Source organism: Dipodomys ordii, unplaced genomic scaffold, assembly GCF_000151885.1.
Source record: "Dipodomys ordii isolate 6190 unplaced genomic scaffold, Dord_2.0 Scaffold18, whole genome shotgun sequence".
In the NCBI taxonomy this organism is placed as follows: domain Eukaryota; kingdom Metazoa; phylum Chordata; class Mammalia; order Rodentia; family Heteromyidae; genus Dipodomys; species Dipodomys ordii.
In genome coordinates this window covers 6,490,699-6,505,602 of record NW_012267234.1, presented here as the reverse complement: position 1 = coordinate 6,505,602, position 14,904 = coordinate 6,490,699, and the positions used below count along the sequence as shown (strand labels likewise).

The 14,904-nt window shown below is 43.6% G+C and overlaps 1 protein-coding gene across 1 annotated transcript in view; it reads left to right on the top strand.

Moving 5' to 3' along the window:
- The window catches only part of Cmtm4 (CKLF-like MARVEL transmembrane domain containing 4), a 48,711-nt gene that overhangs the window by 32,246 nt on the left and 1,561 nt on the right, over positions 1–14,904 (top strand). Inside the window, exons 2-3 of the mRNA XM_013012650.1 lie at positions 7,274–7,450; positions 14,088–14,186. Of these exons, the coding sequence (XP_012868104.1) occupies positions 7,274–7,450; positions 14,088–14,186 (276 nt within the window). The remainder of the gene's footprint in view (positions 1–7,273; positions 7,451–14,087; positions 14,187–14,904) is intronic.

Genomic DNA, 14,904 nt, shown 5'->3' with positions numbered 1-14,904 from the left:
ACAATGGAATATTATGCAGCCATTAGAAATGACAAAATAATGGCATTTGCAGGGAAATGGATGGAGCTAGAAGGAATCATGTTGAGCGAGGTAAGCCAAGAGCGAAGAGACAAACGGTACATGGTCCCCCTGATAAGTGGATGTTAAATCCAAAATGTTAGGTGATAGGACAAAATTAACAGGACTTAAGAAACAAAGAACTTCCACTCATATGGTCGAACCACTACTAAATATCCCCATGTTGCTGATCACATGTATGGTGTATATGTGTACACTGTTATATGTTATAGACCATGATAGATAATTTGCTCCAGGAAAGTTAGAATGAACTTGTGACTTTAAATGAGGATCATTATTCCACAATACTGTGAAATTTGAGAAATTACGTAATCACTTAATCACAATTAAAAAAAAAAAACACCTCGGGGAAGGTAGGGAGGGAAGGGATAGTAGGAGGAAAACAATGGAGGGGGTAACAATGCCCAATAGGAAGTGTATTCATTACCTTACTCATGTAACTGTAACCCTCTGTATAGTCTCTTTACAATAAAAAATAAAAAAAAAAAAGAATAAAGGGCTGGGAATGTGGCTTAGTGGTAGAGTGCTTGCCTAGTATGCCTGAAGCCCTGGTTAGATTCCTCCGTATCACATAAGCAGAGAAAACCGGAAGTGGTGCTGTAGCTCAAGTGTTAGAGCGCTAGCCTTGAGCACAGAGAGGCTAGTCTAGGACAGTGCCCAGGACTTGAGTTCAAGCCCCAGGACCAGCAAAAAAACAAAAAAAGCCCAGAACCTGTTCCATAGTGAACGATTATTTAAAATGAGAAGCACCTAAATTATGGGCTTAAAACTTATTTTCTTTCTGTTTTTTGTTTTGGGCTCCACTAAAAACTTGTTTTTGAACTTCATTGTGATCAATAATTCTGAAAAAGTATACAAAATCAATCTAAAATTTAAATTTATTACATAAGATTTTTAGATTGCTACATTATGTCAAGCAGCTTTGCTATATGTAATATCCATATGCTCTTCTAAGAGCTAGGGTATAGATCAGTGGCAAGGCACTTGGCCTAGCATGAACAAAGTCCTGAGCTTGACTAGCTCTGTGTGCGTGCGTGGGTGGGTGCATGCGTGCGTGTGTGTGTGTGTGCGTGTGTGTGTGTGTGTGTGTGTGTGTGTGTGTGTGTGTGGTGGAGAGGGGCTCTTCTACTAGGTACAGGTTTATTGGTAAGTCTGTGTAGGAGTCTGTCACTGGAATGCTTTTTCAGGCTGTTCAGTAAGTTGGAAGCAGGTTTTGGTGCCTTTTTATCTGGGATTATCAATCTTTGTTCAAAATCTGACAAGAATACCAAAGTGTGATCTAAAACGTTGAAACACAAAACTGCAGCCTCCTATATAGGACTTGCTATTTGTAGTACTGCTATTGTGTTGTGCCTTACAAACCCTAGAGTGAGTTCTTTTCACATGATTCCCACCAAGAAGGAGGAAGTGTAGAGTGATTCATAGTTCCACATGCTGCATTAGACACAGTGTCCATTGGGTGTTGATGACAGCATGATCTCCGCTGCCACTTTGTGCACCTGCCAGGCTGAAGAATGACCCAGTCAATTTCTGGCTTCACATACTTTACTCCCTATTTCTCCTTCACTACCTATACACTTCTATTTGAATTTGGGGCCCTATCCCTCTATCATAATGTCAGGTCAGTCATTGCAGTGTGTGTTGGAACATTTCCCACACTGAGAAAGCTACAGGAACTTGACCATATATGGAAGTGACAACTGACCCCAAATTTAAGGTGCCCCTCCCTCAATTTCCAATTAGCAAACGCCCCATTTTGTCTTTGCTGCTCCATCATCACCTGGCACAGGGATCTGTGACAAAGTTGGAGTGGGAAGAGGTGGTGGTCTTAACTGATTGCAGTTATAACAGCTTGCTTTTGAAGTTTTACAAAAAACATGACAATATGATCATCTTGCTAGATAGAGGCCCTTCTAGGTAGGGTCTTGCAAGGAGCAGATGCAAGACAGGGCTCTGAAGCATTAGCTTCATCCTCTAGAATAAATCCACTTCTGGATAATCTCACAATAAGTTTCCAGCCCCATCCTGTTCCTGTTCAGAGGAGAACTGGGAATCTAGGTGAATGGTACTATTCTCCAGAAAGCTCTTAACAGTTTATACTCGGGTCAGTGGTAACATGGGGATTTATGAACATTTAACCAGTGTTATAATAGCCAGCCAGTCCTCTTTTTTCCCTCCCTTCCTCCTTTTTGATGTTGCCAATCATAATTAGCCACAGTTCTGGAATTTCCACAGTTTGTGGAAATCTGACAACCTCATAATATCAATTTACTTGTCAACTATGAAAAATGCCTATTCTAGGTCAGCTGGTAGGTATTACATGGAAAGGGCTCTCCAAGGGTACTCATGCCCTCCTGATTAGCACCCCCATAGCTTTTCCTTACTTACATCTTCTCAGACATCTCTGCAATCTTTCACATGTGGCCCTTGCCCTCAGCAAAGGTGCTGTAAATTCAGTTACTTTTAACTCCTTGGTTGCCTCAAAGTTGTCAGTTGTTCAGTGTAACTTTTTTTTGTTGTTCTTATTTTTTATTTTCTTGTAAGTGTGCTACAGCAGTGATCATTAGATTTTACTTTACTAGGAATATTGTGTCTGTCCCTTGATACCTGTTGATATCATCTCTTTCCTTATGTAAAATAGAGTTATATTGGGGGATTGTATAGTAAAGAATGAGAAATGCCTTGTGCTTTTTTTCTGTGTGCCGGTTCTGGGGCTTGATCACAGGACCTGGGTGCTCTCCCTAATTTTTTCTGCTCAAGGCTAGTGCTTGACTTCTTGAGCCACACACAGCTCCACTTCTATCTGTATAGTGCTTGATTTGTCCCCAGGTAATGACTAGTAGGTATTTAATTCTATTAGTAACTATATGAACAAAGCTCCCTAACATCTTATCTATTGCTGCATAATTACTCCCAGTGGCTTGAAATAATAATCCATATTATTATTATTATCTTTTGTGCCAGTCTGAGGGCTTAAACTCAGGGCTTGGGCACTGTCCCTGAGCCTTTTTGCCTAAAACTAGCACTCTACCACTTGAGCCCCAGCTATACTTTTAGCTTTCTTGTGGTCAGTTGGAGATAAGAGTCTCACAGACTTTCCTTCTGGGGCTGGCTTTGAGCTAAGATCCTCAGGTTTCAGGCTCCTGAGTAGCTAGGATTGTAGGTGTGAGACAGCAGGGCCTGGCTATTATTATTATTATTGTGTACCAGTACTGGGGATTGAACTCATGCCCTTGTGTATTATTCACTTGGATTTTTTGCTCAAGTCTGATAGTCTACCACTTGAATCACAGCTCTACTTCCAGCTTTTTGCTAGTTAATTGGAAATAGAGCCTCACATATACTTCTTCCAGGGCTGGCTTCAAAGAATGATCCTCAGACCTCATCTTCCTGAATAGCAAGGTTTACAGGTTTGGGCCACTAGCTAGCTCCATGCTAAAATCCTTTATTATTATTTTGCTTTTAGGGTTTTGAAATTCTAGGGTGGCTTTGCTCTAGCCCTCTCATGTGGTCACGGTAAGGGTGTCAGCTGGGGCAGTGTCAACTGAAGGCAGGTTGATCTGCTCCTGAGAAGGCTCACTCACTTGGCTGTTGGTAGGAGGCTTTACTTCTTTGGCACTTGGTCTCTGCACAGGCCTATTGAATGTCTTTGAGACTGAAAAATGCCTTTTCCCCAAAGTAAGTGATCCCACAGAGGCAAAGAGCAAAGCAGGAATCACATAGACTTTCCTGACCTAGCAAGTTAAATCAGGTAATAATAGGTAAGCCATATCTATTGTGTCACAGGATGCAAATACCAGGGAGGCCTACATGGGTAAGGCCATCCTAGAAGCTGACACACCCACTTGGTAGCTGAAAATGTGATTGATTAAGCAGGGTCTTCCTGTATAGCTCAGGCTGACCTTGAACTCTACATCCTTCTACTTCATCCTTAACCATGTTCTAAACTGAGAATCTGAGATCCTTCCCCCTGCAAACCAGATCCCTTGCAGGCTTCCTTATCTCAAGATGGCAATGCCATTCTTCCCACTGCTTGGCAGGGAAGACCTAGACTTACACTTACTTCTCTTCCTCTCACATCTAGTTATCTGTCAGCAAGAGCTATGGGCTCTTCAACATAGGCCAAGAGTTTAACCCTGTCATCATCTGTACTGCACCCACCTAGTCCATGCTCCATTCACCCCTCTTCAGGGTTTTGTAGAAGCCTGCAACAGACCAGTCTCCTGTGGTCCTTCACTCTGCAATAGCTGGTCGCTATTTATTTACTTATTTAATATATATTGTACAATGTGGTTACAAGACTCAAATCTCTTTGTACCTCTCTCTAAGTGCTTCCTTAATGCTTTCTTTGATTCCAGACCTGTCTGGCCTTGAGCATATGTATTTAGCCTCCCTTCCTGAAAACCTCCTTCCTGAAAGCCCCTGCTCAGGCCCTAGCTGATTGATCTCCTGCCTTTCACCTGCCCTTCCTCCTGAGAGCCTCCTCTGCTTCCCACAGCACTATTCCAGCCTGTTCTAGGGCTTCTGCATCCTGCCTGCTTCTGCTTCATTCGCCTGCCCTGCCTTTAGTCTTTCTCCTTAGTCCCCTATTCTAGCCTTTATTTAATTAAAACAAACAAAAATCTATGAGCTAGCAAACAGGGTTTTAAAAATCTTGTTAAGGGCTGTAAGTGGCCTTTCATATTAGCATATTCTTGAAGCTGTTTTCATTTTAACTTTTAAAAATGTAGGTGTTACCTTTCCTCACAAATATGGTTGAAGTTAACATACCAGAAACATTTGTAACTCATCAGTATAGTGTGTTATTTCTTGCCCAAGATTAGTAGATCCGATTACAGGGATGAAAAAAGAAAAAGTAGTTTAGGAGTTTCCCTTATATGAACTGTTTCTTTTGTGAATAGATTGCAAGTTAGGCATGTAATTTAGAGAGTGAATTAAGGTCTAAGGTCCTATGGAGAATTATAAGGAGAGTCATTAGGAAAAGTACAAAGTATGTATTCAGAGACTATGTCTTTTATTTTCTAATGGACAGATAAAAGCTGTATATGTTTACTGGGTGCTACGTGATGTTTTAAAATATGTATATATTGTGGAATGACTCCAGCTTGCACATTACCTCACTTATTTTTTGTTTTAGTAAAAAGAATTAAGCTCTGCTTCTTACCCATTTTTAAAATCTGATACACTGTTATAAAAATGATAGCCAGCATATTGCACAATAGAGCTCTTGAACTAATTCTTCTTGCCTAATTGAAATTTTGCATCCTTTGACCAACCTGAATTGTATATTATATGTTGACTTAAGAATGGAAAGGTGAGGGCTGGGAAGGTGACTCAGTGGTAGAGCGCTTGCCTTGCATGCATGAGGCCCTGGGTTCGATTCCTCAGCACCACATAAGCAAAAAGAAAAAAGCCGGAAGTGGCGCTGTGGCCAAGTGGTAGAGCGCTAGCCTTGAGCTGAAGAGCTGAGGGACAGCGCCCAGGCCCAGAGTTCAGGCCCCACGACCGGATCCAAAAAAAAAAAAAAAAGACTGGAAAGGTGAGCATACCAGGGATGGTTAGGAAAGATGTGTTGCCTACAAGTATGGATAGTGGGAAAGCAGACCCACCCCTCTGTTGGCAGACAACTTGACAAAATTTGTCAAGAATGGTAGATGTGGGGGCTGTAGTAGCCCAGTTTGCCAACTCTATGCATGATATTGTGCATTATGTCTTAGGAGTCAAGGGAGCTGGCCTGACCCTGCTCTCACATGCCCAGGAGGCAGAGAGATGGACTGTGAAAGCAGAGGGAGGACAGGGCCCTGGGGGAGGGTGGAATAGAAAGACTGCCCCTTGAGGTGGCCCATTGAGAGGAACACTGAAAGTGTTAGTGGGATTTCAGGAGGGAGGTGGAGGAAGGAAGGAGGGGAGGGCCCCAGGGCAGCCTGTGCCTTGGCTGCTTCTCCACATTAGTCATCTGGGGCCTTGGTCAGAAAGCAGATTCCAGATCTGCTGGGCAAGCTGGAGGCAGAGCTGCTTCTGCATTTCACACCCCACATCCCGTGTGTGGGGCTCCCTGCCTCTGCTTCCTTAACCTGTGGGGTTAGGGCCACTCCCTGAGTGGCTCCTGGAAGGGAGCCAAGCAGAGGCCAGGAAACCAAGGGACCAATGGCCCCAAACCACTTGACCTTCCCTTGGTCCTAGGTCTGTTACCACAGGCTTGGGCTGTCTCCTTCCTCTACAAGTTTCCTTGGTAACTTCTGTTGGTGTCTCTCTGAACTCTGCTTAGAATGTTAACTTTTGTCTTTCAGAAAGGAATTGATTCTATCATTGGTTGATTTTTCATTTTTTAAAATAAATTGCCAGTCTGTCTTCCTGTGATGAAATCCAGTGATACACTTTGAAAAGCATATGGGGGAAGAAGAGGTTGTGTCAGTCATTCTTTTCAAGCCATTGTGATCCCATTTAGCTGGGGTCAGCCTAGCATGAACCTCCCAGCTAGCATTAGATAGCACAGGATTCCCCTCTTTTGGCGTGTGGCAGAACTGGGCTAGAGATGATTAACAGGGATAGGCAACTTAGGAAGTATGGTGGCAAAAGAAAAACCTGAACATCACAGAAGTGTTTTTCTTCTTCTCTCTAAGGGCCAGCTGTTCCCTCCCAGGGCTACCCCATACTAGGCTGATTTCAGTATAGTGGTGGGGCCTTCCATGTTTACATTAAGAATTTGATCCTTTTGGCTGTGTGTGTGTGTGTACATGTGTGTGTGTGTGTGTATGCATACACGCATGTGTGCTGGGTACTAGCACTTAACTCAGGGCTTTGTATTCTCATTTGACTTTCTTACCCAGGGCTAGCATTCTTTCACTTGAGACACACCTCCAATCCAGCATTTTGTTGGTTAATTGGAGATGGAGTCTCACAGATATTCTGCCTGGGCTGGCTTTGAACTGCTATCCTTCAGTTCTCAGCCTTCTGAGTAGCTAGGATTACAGATGAGCCACTGGCACCTAACTAAGGAATTTGATCCTTTTATTTAGGCCTCTCTCTACCTTTTCTACCTAAGAATTGAAGCAGGTCATATTTCTTACAGTTACATTGTAATCCCTAGAGAACTCTATGGCTGTTGTTGTTTTGCTTTAACACGATAGGCATGTATGTCCACAAATATGTACTAAATATACACATGCATGTACGTTTCCAATTTTCTTCCTAGATTTTGTCCCTAATTGCGTTCATCTGCATTGAGACCATCATGGAATGCTCCCCGTGCGAAGGCCTCTACTTTTTCGAGTTTGTAAGCTGCAGTGCATTTGTGGTGACTGGAGTCTTGCTGGTTCTGTTCAGTCTCAACCTCCACATGAGGATCCCCCAGATCAACTGGAACCTGACAGTGAGTATAGGCCACACGACTACCTGAGGATTGGGGCTGCTTGGAGACTTGGAACCTCTCTAGATCATGTTTGGTTCTAGTTTATTTTAACATTTAAATATCTCATTATAGTTGATCTGTGAAATTTTAAAATTTCTTTACCTATTTGTCTAAAACTACAATATGAATTAAATCTTAACCCATCTAGGAACACCATAGCAAAATTGTCTAGGCTCTTTTAAAGATGTCATTTTTACTTGATGATCATCTGAGAAGATTCATTGTGTTGGTATTCTCAAAATATGGGAAAGTGGCATTAATACATTTGCATATTTTTTATACTAGACACAAAAGCTAGTTACAAAAATATTGATTTTGGAGGAATTGAAAGTATGAATATAAATGTTCATGACTTGTGAAGTTTAGAAGTAATTATTAATCTGGAGCATCTGGGAAAGGTTTGAGTGCTTTGCTCAAAACATCTTTGATAGAAACGTATGCTTGGGGCTGGGAAGGTGGTCAATGGTAGAGTGCTTGCCTTGCATGCATGAGGCCCTGGGTTTGATTCCTCAGCACCACATAAGCAGAAAAAAGCCAGAAGTGGCACTGTGTCTTAAGTGGTAGAGCCTTAGCCTTGAGCTGAAGAGCTAAGGGACAGCACCCAGGCCCAGAGTTCAGGCCCCATGACTGCAAAAAAAAAAAAAGAAAGGTATGCTTTCTGCTGGGACAGATGGCTCCCACCTTTAATCCTAGCTACTCAGAAGGATGATCTCTGAGGATCGCAGTTCAAAGTCAGCCTAGACAGAAAAGTCCACGAGACTCCTAGCTCCAATTAACTACCAGAAAACTGGAAGTAGCAATGTAACTAAAAGTGATAGAGCTCAGGGACAGTACCTAGGCCTGAGTTCAAGCACCATGACTAACAACAACAAAAAAAGGGCGTGCTTCTTTTTCTCTGTGGTTTGAGTTCTTAGCCCGGTTTGGACATGTGGTCAGTTGCCCTGGGAAGCTCAGAGTCAGTCAGTCTCAGGCCCCTTTCCTGCAGAGTTACATTCACTCTTCAACTCCTCAGCCCAGTACCTTCCTCAGCTAGTGTTTATTGAGAGGGCCTTAGTAACTTCAGGCAACTGGGATACCAGTGAATAAGATGACCTCGGCCTTGCTCCCAGAGTGTTTATTATTTTCCTGAGTACTTGGGATTAAACCTAGGGCCTCATACTTGCTAGACAAGAGCGCTATTATTTGAGTTCTGCCCTTAGATTGTTTGAGCTATACTTGAGATTTATTTATATTCATCTTATTTTAATTTTTGCCAGTACTGGAGTTTGAACTCAGGACCTTATGCTTGTAAGGCAAGCAGGCAGGTACTATACTGCTCAACCAGTGCTTTCAGCTCTCAGAGATTCTAATGTTAACAAATCCCCATTTGAGGGATTTATTCTGTGGTGTTTTTCTCTGTATACTAGGAGCTCACACATTTATATGTTCCACCCTTTTTATCTCCATTAGTGTCCAGGCTACGTGTTCATCTCGTTCCTCCCTTCTTCCAGCATTTGCTCACCTGGCCCATCTGCTTGTGGATGTCTGACCCACTACCCCAAACCTGTCAGTGGCTTCTATCTTCTTAGTTGCCACCTGAGCCAAAGCCTGCGCATCCAAACTTCCCTAAAGAGGAGATTTGAACCTGCCTGCCTTCACTACTTCCCTATAGCCTGGTTGCTTTTCTAATTATTAACTGTTAAGAAAATCCTGGAAGTTCATGTATATTATAATGAAGAATTACAGTGATTATGTAGCTACCACCTAAGGCAAGAACTTGGATATTCTCCTCTGTGTTATTTCCAAAGACAAGTTCCCCTTCTCCAACTCACCATCCTAACCTTGCCAATCTGGCTTCTGTCCCCACACCACCATTAAAAGCCCTCATATTCTGGATCCTCCATCTGCTCAGGGCCTCACCCCACTGGTAGTGACTTATTTGGGATTCTCCATCCCTCTGGCCATGCTTTCTGTGCTTTCTCATATGTCACCTGTTCCTGGCTTCCTTCTTCCTTGGCTGTTCCTGCTCAATGGCCACTAGTTCTGGCTCTTTGCCCAGATTCTTCCTATCTATGAACCTAGACTAGTGTCATGGTGGATTCAGAAAGGTTTAGAGTCATTCAGAGTGGCTGTTTTGGAGCCCTGAGCTCTTAATCATGATTCCTCCTCCCCTTCATACACACCAAGTATCTATGCCATGCTAAGCAATCCTTAACTCTTCAACAGCAATTAGGTGTTCAGTACTTCATTCATCTTTGATACCAGCTCCCACAGTTAGCACAGACAGATCCACAGGTTCATGGCTCAGCTCTGGATTGTCTTGCCTCAGATAACAGTTTCAGCTGGAGTGTGCAGCTACTTCGGCCTGGCTCACTACAGATTTGGGTTTCCACAAGCCCTTCTCAGGCTCCATAATTTTCTACCACGGCTCACAAAACTCAGGAAAATAATTTCCTTGCAATTCTGGTTTGTTAAAAGCATACAGCTTGTGGGCAGCCAAATGAAAGAGATGCACAGGATGAGGTTTGTAAGGGCCAAGTGTGCAGGAGCTTTTGTCCCTGTGTGGTCCCAGTATTTGAGTGTACCTGCCAATGAAGGAGCTCCTGGGCCCCACAGTTTGGGGTATTTTTGAACGTGAGATTTCCTTAGGTAGGCATGATTATTGGTCAAATCATTGGTCACTGGGTAATTGAACTCAGCATTCAGGGCAAGAACTAAAAGTTTTTACCCTTTATTCCTGCAGTTACTTTTTCTGGCTACCACCCTGGCCCCCACCTCCACCCCGTGCTGAAATTATCACCTCTTCCCTAACAAGAGTGACTTCATTAGCTTGAACTGAAGCCTAATTAGCCAGCCATAGTAACATCATATATTGGTGATTCTAGCTACTTGAGAGATGGTGGTAGAAGGATTTCTTGAGGTCAGGAGTTTGAGACCAATCTGGGCAACTTAAGCCCTGTCTCAAAAAAAAAGAGCAAACTTCAAAGCTTTCTGTAAATAAGAAAAAATGCTTTTTGACTCAAGAAATTTCAGTAATTTGATCAAATCTATAGCTCTGTGTGTGTATGTGTGTGTGTGTGTGCTGGTATCAGGGCTTGAACTCAATACTTCACACATTCTCACTTGGCTTTCTTGCTTGCGGCTAGTTCTGTATCATTTGAATGAGGCCTACAGACTGGTATTTGAGCCACTAATGTGCTGTGATGACTTAGGGTGGATCCAGTGCATAAGAGTCTCATTCCAGATCATTTAGCAAACATTGACACCTGCTTCATGCCAGGTTTTGGAACTAGAAGTAGAGTTCAGGCTGCAAACTGCTCTTCAGTGAGATGAGTGCTCACCAGGATCTGGTGGTATGTGAGGTTAGGACCACTGGTGAGCAGGTGAGTGTCTCAGTAGCAGATATGGGCTGGGCAGGACGCTCAGAGGAAATGCCAGGCTCCAAATGGGCCTCAAGGTATAAGAAGTGATTTCTTGGCACAGAGTATGGAACGGGGTCAGGACTCACCAGGGATGGGCATATGGCACAAACAGGTAAGAAAGGAGATGGGGGGCTAGGAGTCTGGGGCAGAGAGGGTGGTCCCCTGCTTAGTGCTAGCTGATTTGAACTGCTAGTACAATTTTTCAAGAGTAGTTAGTGTTGTCCAGACCAGATGGTATTGATCTTTTACTGGGTTGCCTAGGTATACACCTGTGCTTACAGGGGTATGTTATTGAAAACAAGAGCAAAAGCATTTGTTTACATATGGCATTCCTCTTCATCTCTTAGCATAAGGAGGGGCAGTAACCTTTCAGGAACCAGACAGATGACATAAAGTGGTTGTGTGAGACCGCAGGGAGTGGGGAGGACTGTGGCAAACCAAAGAGTACCTGTCTCATCAAAGGCACTAAAACATTTAGACACCTATTTTGACGTTTAAATCCCCTCTTCCTTTGATGACACACCAAGGGATGCCCTTAATATAAAGGACAAGTCAACAGCTTGATTCTGTCACGTAGCACAGGAACTCACATTAATTGAGCGTGCTAACTTTGATAATATCCCAGTCTTGAGCCTTTTATTAATTGAGCAAGTAATAAATGTTTGTTGTAGAAAAACTAGAGGATAAGTATTTTTAAAAATCTGTGATGAAACTGGGTGCCAGTGGCTCATGCCTGTAATCTGAGCTACTCAGGAGGCTGAGATCTGAGGATCACGGTTCAAAGCCAGCCCAGGCAGGACTCTTTTTTTTTTTTTTTGGGTCTGGTTGTGGGGCCTGAACTCTGGGCCTGGGCGCTGTCCCTTAGCTCTTCAGCTCAAGCCTAGCACTCTACCACTTGAGCCACAGCGCCACTTCTGGCTTTTTTCTTTTTGCTTATGTGGTGCTGAGGAATCGAACCCAGGGCCTTAGGCATGCAAGGCAAGCGCTCTACCACTGAGCCACCTTCCCAGCTCTGGACTCTTATCTCCAATAAACCACCAGAAAACCGGAAGTGGCACTGTGGCTCAAGCGGTAGAGTGCTCACCTTGAGCTGAAGAGCCCAAGGACAGTGTTCAAGCCCCACGACCGACAAAAAAAAAAAAAAAAACACTTTGATGACTCAAGAGAAAGGCAAGCATACATTCAAATAAAATCTTGTAAGCTCATAACTATTCATAATAAACAAAAAGTAGGATAATTCTTAGAATAATTATGCTAAACAGAATAAGCCAGGTACAGACCACATACAGTATGTCAGTCTGTTTCTATGAGATATACAAATATAGGCAAATTAGAGACCTGAGTACAGGTTAATGGTTGCCTAGGATTGGGATATGAATGAGGAATGACGGCTAGTGAATGTGCTATGTATGTGTGTGTGTTATGTGTGCTGAAAATGTTGTGCTTCTGATTGCAAACCTGTAGTACTAGCTATTTGGAGGCAGAGATAAGGACTTGAGGTGCAAGGCCAACCAGGGCATAAAAGTCTGTGAGACTCTGTCTCAACCAGTGGCTTGATAAGGTGATGTGCACCTTTTATCTCAGCTATGGGGGGAAGCACAATGGCTGGGTGCAGTGGTGTGAGCCTGTCATCCCAGTGACACAGGGAAACACAAGTAGAATGATTGCAGCCCAGGCACAAAGTGAGACTCAACCTGAGACCAGTGTATCAAAAGAGAAGGCTGTCTGGGTGCTAGGTAGCTCACACCTATCACACCTAGCTACTGAGGAGACTGAGATCTGAGGATCATGGTTCAGAGCCAGCTGGGACAGACAAGTCCAAGAGATTCTTAACTCTAATTTACCAGTAAAAAGCTGGAACTTGAGGTATGTCTTAAATGTAGAGTATCAGCCATGAGTGAAAAACCCAAGGGAGAATGTGAGGTCCTGAGTTTGAGCCTCAGTACCTAGAAAAACAAAAAGTATCTGTGAATGTGTAAAACACCCCAACTGGGCCAGGCGCTGTGTGGGGCTTGTTACCTATGTGGTTCTCTTTAATCCCTAGAGCAACTCTGGGAGGAAGGGGTTTGAAAACAGAAAAAGTATGTTCTTGGAAAATAGTATATACTGTAAGTGTCCCGCATGATGGTGAGGAAGGCAGAGGGACTGCCCTGTTTTGGTTCATTAGGATTCGTGGAGAGCTTGGTCCACATCCGATGTCAGTGTTGTCTCTTCCTTTGGTTTTTGGTGGTGTTGGGCTTTGAACCTCTGGCTTTGTGTTTATAGGAGGTATTCCACCATTTGATCCACACCTCCAGTTCTTTGCTTTATTATTTTATTTTATTGTGTTTTTCTGCACAGGGTCTTATGTTTTTGGATGGACCAAGACCCTCCTACCTATAGCTTCCTGCATAGCCAGGATTCCTGTCATACACCACTACCCTCATATTGATGAAGATATAATGTCAATAACTTTTTGTCTGGGATGTCCTTCTGATCTCTGGTTTGTTTCCTGAGGAGTTAGGATTATAGGAGTGAGCTCCTGTGCCTGGCTTATTTTTTTTTTGTTAAATTTTGAGTATCTAGGGGCTGGGAAGGTGGCTCAGTGGTAGAGCGCTTGCCTTGCATGCATGAGGCCCTGGGTTCAATTCCTTAGCACCATGTAAGCAAAAAAGAAAAAAGCCGGAAGTGACCCTGTGGCTCAAGTGGTAGCTCTAGCCTTGAGCTGAAGAGCTGAGGGACAGTGCCCAGGCCCAGAGTTCAGGCCCCACGACCGGACCCAAAAAAAAGAAAAAAATTTTTTTTGAGTATCTATTTGAAATGATGAAACTAGAGGCTTGGGGGTACAGCTTAGCAGTAGAGTGCTGGCCTAGCATGCATGAAGCCCTGGGATTCATCACCAGCACTGTAACTAACAAACTAAGTAAATAAATCAGAACTCTATAAATGGTAACAACTTTAAATGATAATTAATGTTACCAGTTTTGGTGGTCATTTAGGTCAATGACTGGTGATGTGGTAGGGGGGAAATATGGATTTGGCTGTGGCAGTTTGCCCAGCAACGGCATAAACTGTTACTTTGTGTGACTAAAGTCTGTGTGATGTGGAGACCGAGGTTCAGAACTATCTGAAGTTGGTTGTGGACCTTTGTGTGGAAGTTCTTTGGTTGCTTTTAGGCAGACTTTTTTCAAGTGGTTTTATTTGATCTTTTTCCTTAGGATTTGGTCAACACTGGACTCAGCACTTTCTTTTTCTTTATTGCCTCCATCGTACTGGCTGCTTTAAACCACAAGACCGGAGCAGAGATTGCCGCTGTGGTAAGCAACTGGAAGGGTCAAAGGGCAAGCTAATTTCACATTTCTGGGCTCTTTGTTCCTGTGTTCTTGCCTGTCCCCTGACATGTGTCTGGCCATGGGGTTAGGATGTGGGAGCTGGGGACCAGATAGAAGGCACTCATACCTTGTGCTCTATGTTTTTATATACTGTCCACTTGTAAGGGTCATGTATTCCTCCGTCTCAAGTGGGAGGATTTAAAGATTTTTAAAACTCATTTATCTGACTGTTTTATAAATAGCACTTAGTAGCTTATTTAAGCCTGCCTGGATGATGCAAGCCCTACTGCTTGTCACCTGGAGCTGCTGACTGGGGTGGCCCAGATGAGCAGGCAGCAGGTAGTTGGGGGGGCTGCGAGCTGTCAGCCTTGTAGCTTGATGTGAGACTCTGAAATTCTTTTTTTTTTTTTTTTTTGTCAGTCATGGGGCTTGAACTCTGGGCATGGCCACTGTCCCTGGGCTCTTCAGCTCAAGGATATTGCGCTACTACTTAAGCCACAGTACTACTTCCAGTTTTCTGGTGGTTTATTGGAGATAAGAGTCTCACGGAGGCTGGGAAGGTGGCTCAGTGGTAGAGCGCTTGCCTTGCATGCCTGAGGCCCTGGGTTCGATTCCTCAGCACCACAAAGCAAAAAGAAAAAAGCCAGAAGTGGCTCTTTGGCTCAAGTGGTAGAGTGCTAGGCTTGAGCTGAAGAGCTGAGGG